This window comes from Chinchilla lanigera, unplaced genomic scaffold (assembly GCF_000276665.1).
Source record: "Chinchilla lanigera isolate Chin_1 unplaced genomic scaffold, ChiLan1.0 scaffold00041, whole genome shotgun sequence".
Taxonomy (NCBI): domain Eukaryota; kingdom Metazoa; phylum Chordata; class Mammalia; order Rodentia; family Chinchillidae; genus Chinchilla; species Chinchilla lanigera.
Window position 1 is genome coordinate 16,694,878 of NW_004955442.1, and position 12,146 is coordinate 16,707,023.

General features: G+C 45.4%; 1 protein-coding gene across 2 annotated transcripts in view; it reads right to left on the reverse strand.

The window, feature by feature from the left end:
- The window catches only part of Rab11fip3 (RAB11 family interacting protein 3 (class II)), a gene marked incomplete in the record, with an annotated part of 82,528 nt that overhangs the window by 16,742 nt on the left and 53,640 nt on the right, over window positions 1–12,146 (reverse strand). The window contains 3 exon segments of one of the 2 annotated variants that reach the window (XM_013517818.1): window positions 152–286; window positions 2,477–2,626; window positions 8,254–8,465. In XM_013517818.1, the coding sequence (XP_013373272.1) occupies window positions 152–286; window positions 2,477–2,626; window positions 8,254–8,465 (497 nt within the window). 2 annotated transcript variants of the gene reach the window in all.

A 12,146-nucleotide genomic window follows, 5' to 3' on the forward strand; every position in this document is an offset into this window, starting at 1 on the left:
GTTCCAGCTGTGTGTGGTAAGAAGTACACACAGTTGGCCAGGCCTGAGTGACCAGGACAAGGGCACTTCAGGCCAGACCAGCAAAGAAGTTGTGGCAGCAGGAGTCTCCCTCACCCCGGAACACAACAGGGCCAGGCACTATATCAGTTACCTATTCATCTCAAGATCATTCAGGCGGGCAGAGAGATCTTCAAGGCGGTTGATTTGTTTGTGGCACTGGCTACAGTAAAACTCAAAAGCCTCGTCAGTGAGGATGCTGTGCAGCTTTACAGCAAGCGGGTCGGAGCTAGAGAGACAGAAGTATCAGTTCAGGACAGGGAAGGCTCTGTCAGGTCATGTGTGATGCCACAGGAGACCTGAGAAAGACAGAACAGGCCCTGGAGAAAAGCAAGTTGGAAGAGAATGAAGTATGGAACATTGTGGCTTTCACTTCTGGACATCTGTGAGCTCCTTCACTATCACCATGGGAAGCCTGTTCACCCTGAGGAGACCAAGACATCTACCAGCTGAAGCAGTGGTGCTGGGGTTGCGGGGGTGGTATGTAGTTCTGCTGCTGCACACACCTGCCCTCTTCTGGACAGTGCACAGAATAGGTACAACCAAGAGCTTCATTGTAAAACAAAAGCCTTTAGCAGGAGGTAAAAAAGTAACCCGCTTTCTCCTCTGTGGAAAGCATGTCAATATGAGAGCAACATGTGTCTCTAGGTAGTTTACTTGCTATACTATTTTAATAACTGCTCTAAAACCCACCAGTATAAAGAACTATGTGTGGATGCTGCTTTGCTAATAGTTTCACATTTTTAAATGTGTGCTAAAAACTCAAAATTTTATTTTCTGGTTGTACTAGCTGACCACGCTGTGACCTCATTTCAGTGGTACTCAGGGCACTGGCGTATCTGCTACCAGCAGTTGAGCTAGAGGCAGACTCATCTTGGGAGCAGCGCCCACAGGCGTTTGGAAACTACCCTACACATTAACTTTCTTTTCTTCCAGTACCAGGAATTGAACTCACGACCTTGCGCTTGCCAGGCAGGCGCTTTGCCACTGAGCTAAATCCCCAGCCCCTTGAGACAGGGTCTTGCTATGTAGTTCAGACTGGCTTTAAACTCAATATATCGTCTAAGCTGGCCTCAAATTCCCATCTCCTGCCCCGGCCTCTCAAGTGCTGGAATTAAAGTGTGTGCCACCATGCCTGGTTCCACAAGTTAATTCAGAGGAGGGTGGAAAGGAAAAAACAAAATATACCACAGAAGTTACACTTAAGACTGAAAACAGTGGACCAGAGATAAGAACAAACTATACCAAAAGAAAGAGACTGCCACAGCAGAACTGAACACTGGGCTCAGAAATGCCAAGTCCTAGGACAGGAGTATAGCTCAGTAGCACAAGTGCCTGCCTGGCAAGCGCAAGGTCCTGAGTTCAATTCCCAGTACCAAAAAAAGCCAAGTCCCACAGGAAAAGCCCACTGCCTTGCACTGCAGTTCCCTAGGACACACCCTGGGGAAGTGAGTACCTAGGGACACCCTGGAGGACCCCACCTCACAGACAATGGCAGCTTCAGCTTCAGGGAGGCACATAAGTGGGAGAGCCCCTGGCTTATCCCATGGCCTGGCCTGGCCCTCCTGTCACTGTTCTCCCAGGTCTAGGCCATGGCAACAACTGGACAAGGGAAGAAGCTTATGGTTCCTGGTTTAGAGACTGCTGGCCTCTGTTGTTCGCAAAGGTGGGAAACTTCAGCAACTCAACAACAAAAGGCCAGCATCGGTGGGCCACCCAGCCAGGCCCACGGCCTACTTAAGAGGCAGAAGTGTCCTCTGATGTGTTGAGTACCAAGGAGGGGCTGCCCACGCCCGGTTTGGATACATGCCATGTAAACTTTGAATTCTGCCATGATCTCTTCATGCAAAGCCCTGAGAAAAGTGAGTGTCTGGGTCAGTAGAGGCGATGGTTCAATTTATTCAAATTAGAACTTTCTAGAGAGCTTGGAGATGCCAGGAAATTGTAAGGAAGTGAATCTAAAGACTTGTTTGTGACTTGAAAGCCTGGCTCAAAGTCACGCATTGACCATAAAGTGATACATGACCAGCAGTTAAGGAACCTGCAAGCCGAGTCCTGCACATAGCTTCCAGTCTCCTGGCACAGGTGAGACATCCAGAGCTGTATGATCTTTTTTTTATTTGTTTTTTTCCGGTACCGGGATGAAACTCATGACCTCACGCTTGCCAGGCAGGCGCTGTGCCACTGAACTAAATCCCCAGCCCCTGGAGCTGTATGCTCTGAGGTGATAAGTGGAGAAGGACAGCATGAGCCAACTCTCAAGCAGGTGTAACCTTAAAATTTTTGAGTGTAGTGTATTTAACTACATTACATTGAATAAAGCAAGTTTTCTCTTAGCAGTTTATAAACCAAAAAGAAAATCATCTGATAACTGAACACGGGAAGGAGAGATGGACATACTCAGTGAAGAGTGCCTTACCTAGGGGTGAGAAAAGCAGGATCGCTGCACCCCAGCTCTCCGTTGCAGAGGATCTCTGGGGACAGCTCTACCTCGCTGCCTTCCCCATAGTCCTCAAAATGCTCCTCACCACCAATCACCATGACGACAGCCTGGCCACGGGTACGGGACCTGCAAAGGCAACAGAGGCAACTCTGACTCCAGGCCATAGGGAGAGGTGGCTAAGTGAAGGTGTGCACTGTGCTTTCCAGCGGAAGTGTGCTGCAAATCACAAGCCTGTGTGTGTGCCACTGTCATAGCTATGCTATGCCAAACACAAACCATAACATTCGTAGTTTCAGGTATCCCTAGGGGTCTAAAGACATATCCCTGTTGGTAAAGGGGGCTCCTGTCACCTGATGTGTTCTCAGACTTTACCCAAATAGGCTGAAATGGGCATGGTACCACTACTTTATTGTTCTACTATTATTATCTCCAACTACTCATTACCAGCTACATCAAAAAAAAATGTGTAAAACAGGTGAATCTGCTTTTAATAAAATATTTAGCCCACTGTGCTGTTTCAAAGACCTGAGATTTTTCACATACTCTCTTCCTTAGGAATTGTGTGCTGTATATTCCAGCCCATCTCAGTTTGCACATGCCACAATGCCCATGCTCAGCAGTCCACATAAGTGGTACAAGTCCACACAGACCCAAGTCCGGACCCAAAGACCTCACCTCTACTTTAGGGAATAGCTGTCCTCATACAGCTGGTGACCAATAGGGTTCAAACCTCTGTTTTCTTTTTGGAGGGTTTTTTTTGTCTTTTTTTTGAGACAGGGTCCCGCTATGCAGTTCAGGCTGGCCAAGAGCTCACTTTGTAGCCCAGGCTGGTCTCAAACTCGCAACAATCCTCCTGCCTCAGCCTCCCAAGTGCTGGGATTACAGGTATGCGCCACCATGCCCAGCTCAAACCTCTGCTTTAATTTAAAATTTGGAATAGCAGATTTCAATTGGGAAAGGGAGAGAATTTCTAAGAATCCATGCTACTATACTCCTGAAAGGGAGGGTGACTCTTCCACACCAATTTTCTGGAAAAATGGAGCTGGTAGGCCTGGCTGTAAGATGTTTTGGAGCTGATGAAACACTGGTGATTTGGCAGCTCCCTGTCGAGGAAACCTGCAAAGATGACCCAGTGGTGGTGCCACTCAGAACGCCCATACCATGAAGGAACCACCCAAAGTAAGTCAGAAGAGGCGTGTACTACGCCCAGAGCACAGATGCACAACAGGGAAGCAAGCAATATTTCACACCCACTATCGCACCACTGACCAGTCCTGGAGCAGCTTAGGATGGATGAGCCCAGTGTACAAACACATGCGCTTTCAGCACAAATGGTCCCCTGCCCCTTGCAGGTGTCAGTTATCTTAGTCATTTCAAGCCCAAAAATATTAAATGCAAAGTTCTAGAAATAAATAATTCCTAAATTTTTAATAACTTTTATTATAGTATATTATAATTTTTCTATAGAGTAATTAATCTCTTCCTGTGCTTAATTTAAAAACTAAATTTATTTGTATGTGTAGGAAAAACTGTAGGATTCAGTACATCTGTTGTCTTAGTTACTTTTTTTCTCACTGCTGAGACAAAATACCCAACATCCAAAGTAAAGGAAGGCAAGGTTTATTTAGCTCACAGTTTGTGGAGGTTACAGTCTGTGACAGTTTATGGCAGCAGAAGACACCAAAAGAAACAAGAGTAAAAAGGGGAGGAGCAAGCCTCTTTTCTTCCTTTACATTGTAGGCAGGTGGTAAGGATGGGTGTAGCACTTACACCTCCAATCCCAGCACTAGACAACAAACCAATCACAAACTATAGATTCAACTGCCTCCAAAAGGTCCACCCTCCCACTACCACATGAAGCTTTGGGGGGACATCTAAACACAAACCATAACATTTGTAGTTTCAGGTATCCCTAGGGGTCTAAAGACATATCCCTGTTGGTAAAGGGGGCTCCTGTCACCTGATGTGTTCTCAGACTTTACCCAAATAGGCTGAAATGGGCATGGTACCACTACTTTATTGTTCTACTATTATTATCTCTGACTCACTCATTACCTGCCAGTAATCAGGCCCTCATTTTGCAGGAAGACAAGAAGAAACAATTAATTTTCATCCTATTTTCTTTTTCTTTTTTTTTTTCTTTTTGAGACAGGATCTCATCATGCAGTTCAGGCTGGCCTTGAGCTCACTTATGTAGCCTAGGCTGGTCTCGAACTCACAACAATCCTCCAACCTCAGCCTCCCAAGTGCTGGGATTACAGGTATGTGCCACCATGCCCGGCCATCATCCTATATTCTATTTCTTAATATTAGGTAATTATTTTAACATATGCCCAGATCCTGTAAGAGAAAACTCCTCAAACAGGGGAGGGGGAACCACCATGAGGAAAATGCACAAAGGAAGCCCCTCCTACCACACCTGATATCCCTGTTCATGGGGCCAGGTGAACAAGACCTACTCCTCCCCAGAAAGGTCATGAGGGACTAGATGACTGCCACCTCTCCGACCACCTGTTCCCATGTCTAATGGCAGCAGACATGGGTCATATTTATTGTCTGAAGACCAAGAGGTTCATACTACTCTGTTGGGTCTGGATGTCCTTTACCTGGATGCACCAAACACACTTCCTTCACTAAGTCCACAGAAAACAGGTGACCAATTCCTTGTCACTAGTAAGTTTCTCAAAACATTTGTCCCCCAAAAGGTTTTCTTTTGGTAATAGGGTCTAGTGATGTAGTTCAGGCTAGCAGGGTATGGTGGCACATCCCTGCAATCCCAGCACTTAGGAGGCTGAGGCTAACCTAAACTACACAGTAAGACTGCCTTCAAACAAACAAAATAGTAAGAAAATAGAAAATGTTTCAAACTGCCCCTGGTATGTAGCCTGACAGCCTCAGATCCAGAGACTTCCAAAGATTTGGCATTTGTTTGGTTACTTGACTCATATTTATTTATTTGTTTGTTTTTTTACTTGACTCAAATTTAAATATAAGAGTTTGCCTTAACTTTAAAACCACTTGTAAGAAAGTTGTGGGCAACCATAGCCATCTTTTCCCTAGAATTTCATGATACTCCATGTTCCATCCTGCCCTCACCCTTTCCCAAAGCATGCCTCGTGCCAGTGTCACCTCACACTCCATCTCCACATACACATGGGCCAGCGTCCCTGGCAGGTGTATTTCCAGGTCTCCACAGAGTCAGGCCCGCCTCAGCCCACATGGATACACATGCCGCCCATTTCTTTCCACAGACAATCACACCCCATGCAACACCAAACTGAAAACCCCAATGAACAGTGAGAGATGTTATCCTCAAGGATCTGAACACCCAATATTGTAAAGATGCTGAATCTCCCCCATGTTAATCTACAGACCAACAAAATCCCAGCAGTTTTTTCTCCCTCAGAAACTATAAGCTGATTCTAAAACCCACTTGGAAATGCAAAGAGTCAAAAGGCACCAAAGCAACCCTGAAAAGTAAGCTGGATAATTTACACCAGCAGACAGCATGACCTGCAATCATTCCAGAACAAAGAGAAAATGTGGTGTTGACCCAAGAATGGACAGAGTGCAGAAGAGGCTCACACACATCTGTCCCACAGGGTCAATGACAACCATAACAGCAGAGCAAGGAGGAATCTTTGAAAATGGAGACCAAGTTCGTTAGATACCATCTGGGGAAAAATGAACCCTACCTCACATCACAAACACAAAGAACCAGTTACAGTACTTGCCTAGCATGTGTGAGACACTGGGTTCAATCTCCAGCATCAAATAAGGGAGAAGAGAGAGGACAGAAGGGGTGAGAAGATGCAGGGAGGGGAGGGAGAAAACTAATTATATAGAGATCATGTATGTCTGAAATATGAAAGTAAAACAATGTTTGTTAAAGGAAGACAGACATAAACATCATAGAACTGTAAAACAGAAGATTTCTTTTTGTTTTGGTGGCAAAGGGATTGAATCCAGAGTCTCATGCACATTAGTCGAGTATTCTACCACTGCACTGCAATTCCAATCCAAGATTTCTTAAATAGAACACAAAAATGCTGATCATAAAAGAAAAATGGATAGATCATACTACAGTAAAACTAAAAACATCTGCTCTTCATAGACACCAGCAGGAAAGTATAACAGCCCAGAGAGTAGGAAAAGGTCTCTATAATACACACCCACTAAAGAACTCGTATCTGAAATATGTAGAGTGCTACAAATCAGCAGAAGAAGAAAACAATAGTGCAGGGGCAGGACACACCCTGCCATGACCTGGTTTTGCAGACAGTTGTTCTAGGGCACACACATCCAGGCCCCTTGCTGACGTGTGGTCTGTGACAGCTTCAGTGTCTCAATAGCAGAGCTGATCAGCTACCACAGAGACCACTTGGCCTGTAAGCAGAAACACTGACAAATTGTCTGGCATTTTACAGAAGTCTGCAGACCCCTGCAAAAAACAAACATACTTTAGAGAAGAGAGGCACCCAGGAAAAGGTGCTCAGCCTTCAGGCATCTGTGAAATGCCAGCAACAACTACACTGCAGCAGAGCTGCACGTCCAGAGGCTGAGCATGGGCCAGCAGGGAGAACTGGGACCCCACAGAGGTGGCAGGAGTAAAGCTACTCTAATCCTTTTGCAGATGTCTGTAACTACAAGACCAGCAGGCAATTTAAGGCTGTAGGTACATACTCCAGTGATCCAATATCCCATTCCCAGGGATAAGGTCCAGGACACCTAGATTTTTTTGAGACAGAGTCTCGCAATGCAGTTCAGGCTGGCCTTGAGCTCACTTTATAGCCCAGGCTGGCCTCAAACTCGCAGCGATCCTCCTGTCTCAGCCTCCTGTGTGCTGGAATTACAGGCATGTGCTACCACGCCCAGCTGACACTTAGATCTTTATAGCAGTCATATTCTCAAAATTAAAAGCAGTAAGGTACCTAAAAATGTCCTTTGACATTATAATAAGTTGGAGCATATTAATACAACAGAATACTCTAATAACAATAATAAATGATATACAACTATGCACAAAAACTGGAATGAATCTCATAGTCACAGCACCAAGAGAAAGAAGCCAGATGCTGAGATGAAACTTCTGCGTGCCTGCACTCATATAAGATGGGAAACTGAGCAGGGTCTGTTGCCCTGGGACCTCCAGTGCCTGGGGAGGCCCAAGGGCACCTTGGTGCAGGTGTGATTTTCTTGACATGGGGGCAGGCACATACTGTGCTCAGTGTGAAGAACCAGCTGGCTATTCATTTGCGCCATGGGCACTTAGTCCCGTGTAGATGTGTTATATGCACAGGAGAGCAAATCAAAAACTGTGAGGGGCAAACTGAACAGAAATAAAGGAGGCAACACAAAATAAAAACACTTCTAAGCCTGCTAAGCATAGTGGCTTCCTGGGCAGCTTGAGGGGAGACTGAACATGACCCTCTTCCATCCATCACTTCAGCCAGCTCCCTGCAAGTCTTCAATACCACGGCCAAAGACATCCTGGGAGGGGGACTAGACACTCAGTCTAGACAGGGTACCATGAAGACATCTGCTGAATGTTGCATCCTCCAGCCCTTGCATTAAGACCTGTGTTGACAAAATCCAGAAGACCCAGTTAAAGCTTGCCTCATCTTATGTAACACAACCAGGGTCATCCAGAGTCAGGAGGAACATTTCCTGGTGGAAAAACAGCAAGCAGCCTTGCTCCATGGGCTGATTCTACACTGCAGGACACCCACTAGGGTGGCCTGCTACGTACAGACCTGCCTGGAAGCAGCAGCAGCGCGCCTTGGTCAGGCTCCTCCATGGTGTCCAGGCACTCAGAGGGCACAGCCGAGCCCCCTGCACTGTCGGCGTCCCCCTCAGGATGCAGTTCAGGGTGCACCAGGGTGCTGGTGTCCTCGTCAGTGAAGGTCTCACACTCACTGTAGGTGCTCTCAGAGCCCATATATGCACTGTCTGTCACCTCAGTGGCCTGGGGGAAAACACCAACAGTTAGGTGGGGCAGCCACGGAGGCCATACTGTGAAGTAATAAGGCAGCAAAAGTCCTAGCCACATCTCCAAACAGAGGTGTTAGTTTGTAAAACAGGATTCACGGGGGTGTTTTTGTTTGTTTATATTTTGGATGCTAGAAATCACACCCAGGGTCTCCCATATGCTAGTGCTTTGTCATTGAGATACATCCCCAGTCCCACAATAGTTGTTTTGTTTTTTTGAGACAGGGTCTTAGTATGTAGCCCAGGCCAGTCTCAAACCCGTGGTAATCCTCTTGCTTCACTCTCCCAAGTGCTGGGATTACAGGCATGCACCACCAGAACTGGCCCAACTATAGTTTTTAAAATAAAAAACAGGCACATGTCCAAGAGCAAACAGAAATACTTTAAGTCATTTTTAAAGTCAGTTAAAAAAAAAAATCTACTTAAAGAATATACAAAGCACCCCAACATTACAGATAACAGCAGAGCCACTCCTGTGGCTTCTAGCTTGGGAACTACTCACATCTACAAAATTAACATCCAAAAGTGCAACAGTACACCTTTTCAATTAAAAAGTCACCATCACCAGCCATTTGTATGTTTTATTTATTTTTTTTTATTTTGTATTTTTTTGTCTTTTTGAGACAGTGTCTTGCTATGCAGTTCAGGCTGGCCTTAAGCTCACTTTGTAGCCCAGGCTGGTCTTGAACTTACAACTATTCTCCTGCCTCAGCCTCCCAAGTGCTGGGATTACAGGTGTGCACTACCACGCCTGGCCTAAGAACATTATGTTGAAATTCAAAGTCAAATCTAACCTAAAAATACTCATTAATCAGGCAGGTGTGGTGGTGTACACCTGTAATCCCAGCACTTGGGAGACTGAGGCAAAAGGGTCATCTTGAGTTCGAGGCCAGCCTGGGCTACATAGTGAGTTCAAGGTTCACCTAAACTACATGGTAAGACTGTATCTCAAAAAAAAAAAAAAAAAAAGTCAATTATCTAGCTAACTTTGTTGATTAGTTAAATGTTTACCTGTCCAATCTGTTTTTACTTTTATGTACCCAGCACCTACCACTGGCCTGACACACAGCGCACAGAAACATCTGTAGATCGAACAAACTTAAAACTAAAGAATCATTAGACTGGGGCCAGGGACATAGCTCAGTGGCACAGTGCTTGCCTGGCAAATGCGATGTCCTGAGTTCAATTCCCAGTACAAAAAAGTAATTGTTAGACTGGATGTTTTCAATTTATGTTAGCCTTCATTAAAATCAAGTTGCAAGTTGGACACAGCCCCATTTCATGCTGAGAAGGTCTGAGATTAATAATTCACAAACAAACAAGATTTCAGAAAAGTTGCAGTTGCAGCAGAAAAAGAAGATGCCCTTTATACTCTGGGTCTGGAATCACTAGGAGTGTGATGCACAGGGGGCTGCCCAGGGGACTCCGCACGTGCATCCAAGCCACTGAGCCTCATCTAAGGAGACTTCGGCCTGAGTTGCATGCTAGAAGGGAAGTCCCACCTCCATCCTTGCCTATACTGAAAGTGCATGACCTCAGACACATGACTCAACCCTGGAGCCTCTTCTGTAACCTGGGCTATAGATAATAATCTCACCAGGTATCCACCTTAAGGCACAGAGATAATACAACCAGGTGCTTTTGGAAAGTACTGAAAATGAGATTGCAGGTTGCCTCTGTCTCTGGAGATGGAAATTGTGCCACTATTATAAAGCCAGAGTAAGACAGAGAGTACAACCTATGTGTTCACAGGTATCTAGCTGGTCATTACGTTTCTGAGGGAAAATCTAACCCTCCCTAGAATCTAAGGAACTAATTTATAAAAACCAATCCATAGATTACTATAAACTTCAAAATCCAAACCAGAAAGTCATTAGGGTAGCAGATCCAGTTTTACACATCGCCAGGAGTAACTCTCTCCAGAGTAAGGCTAACCAGGACCACCACCTCATACCGCCCCCCCCCACCAGCCCAGGCAGGGCCAGCTCAGCACAAACTGTTGGTTTTAGGTGAGGAGAAACTGCTAATCACCATGACAGAACGGTATATTCACAGAGGATGTATACTGGCAGATCACAGTTACAAACTCACCCACAGGGCACTAGGTAAACTCTCCACAGCCCTCTAAGAAGACTAATTATTAACAAAAACAAAGACCAGATTATGCTCTCCAGTATTTAGCTGAAAACTTCTAAGAACATTGCTCCTGGTCACAAGGATGGCCCCACCATCCTTGTGGGATCTACAACCAAGCATGCATTGCTTCACGAGAGAAGCAGGGAGCCCTTACCACCAAATCCAACAAGGTCCCAACACTGATGGGGCACTGCTCTCCCAAAGACTCTGAGAGAGGGTTTCCTGTAAGCAACAGAGCTTGACCTTTGAGAGAGACTTTCAGAGGAAATTGTTTTTCTTGCTTTTTGTGGTGATACTGGTGAAGACTGAGGTATGTGGGCCCCAAGCACAGTAGGCAAGTGCTCTCCCACCGAGCTGCACCCCCAGCTTGAGGCAGGCTTTTAAAAAGTCAACTGTGCTTCCAACAGGTGCTAGGGCTCCCCCTGGGCCATGTGGACCCTGAATTCCCAAAGGACTCAAGTGTTTTATCAACAAACCAGTGCTTTCTCTTCCTCAAATGCGGTTCACACACTGCAAGTTTCTCCCTGCAGGGAAAGGAAGGAGGTCTAAGGCTAAAGCCAGCTCATCTCACAGAGCTCTTGTCCTGCCCACATGGGTGAAGGCACAGAGCGACAGTCCAGCCTTCCCGAAGGCCTAGAATCGTGGTGTAAATACTGCTGCTGAATAGTGGGGCAAATGCACAACTCTGAGTCTCCAGACTACCTGTGTGAGGAGCAGGGTGCCTGTCAAGCCCAGCACTCACATGCTCCATCTGTGCAGCTGCTCGACCCCTCTGGACCTCTCCCTCTGCCACCTTCATTTCTAAAATGAGAAATCCCTCCAGGTGTGATGGTGCATGCCTGTAATCCCAGTGCTCAGGATGCTGAGGCAGGAGGATCATCCTGAGTTCAAGGCCAGCCTGTGCTACGTAGAAAGGTCAAGGTCAACCTGAATTACATAGCGAGATGTCTCAAAAAAAAAAAAAAAAAAAAAATCAGTCCATTAGAAACACATTTTTTGTTTCACTGTGTAGTTCAGGCTGGCCTTAGATTCACAGTGATCCTCTTGCCTCAGCCTCCCAAGTAATGGATTACAGAGTGCTGGGATTACAGGGAATGCTGGGATTGCAGGCATGTGCCAGCATGTCTGGCCATGTTTTAAAAACATGACCTGAATACATTTTAAATTTTTAAAGACTTGATGTAATGGAATTATCCAAATATAGCTTTAACACGTTTTATCAACTCAGAATACTATATGTATTATATATCACATTATAAAATACATATTTACTTAAGAAATTGATTTTACTTCATATTTAATTCTACTATATTTTCCTTAACTTTACTCTAAAGTCTATGTATTTCTATTGGAAAATATTTAACCTGAAGATACAATAAAATATCCTCGGGAGGACATTTAAGATTTTTAAAAATAGGGCCTGGGGATTTAGCTCAGTGGCAAAAGCGCCTGCCTGGCAAGCGTAAGGTCGTGAGTTCGGTTCCTGGTACCGGAGAAAAACCAAAAAAAAAAAAAAAATTTT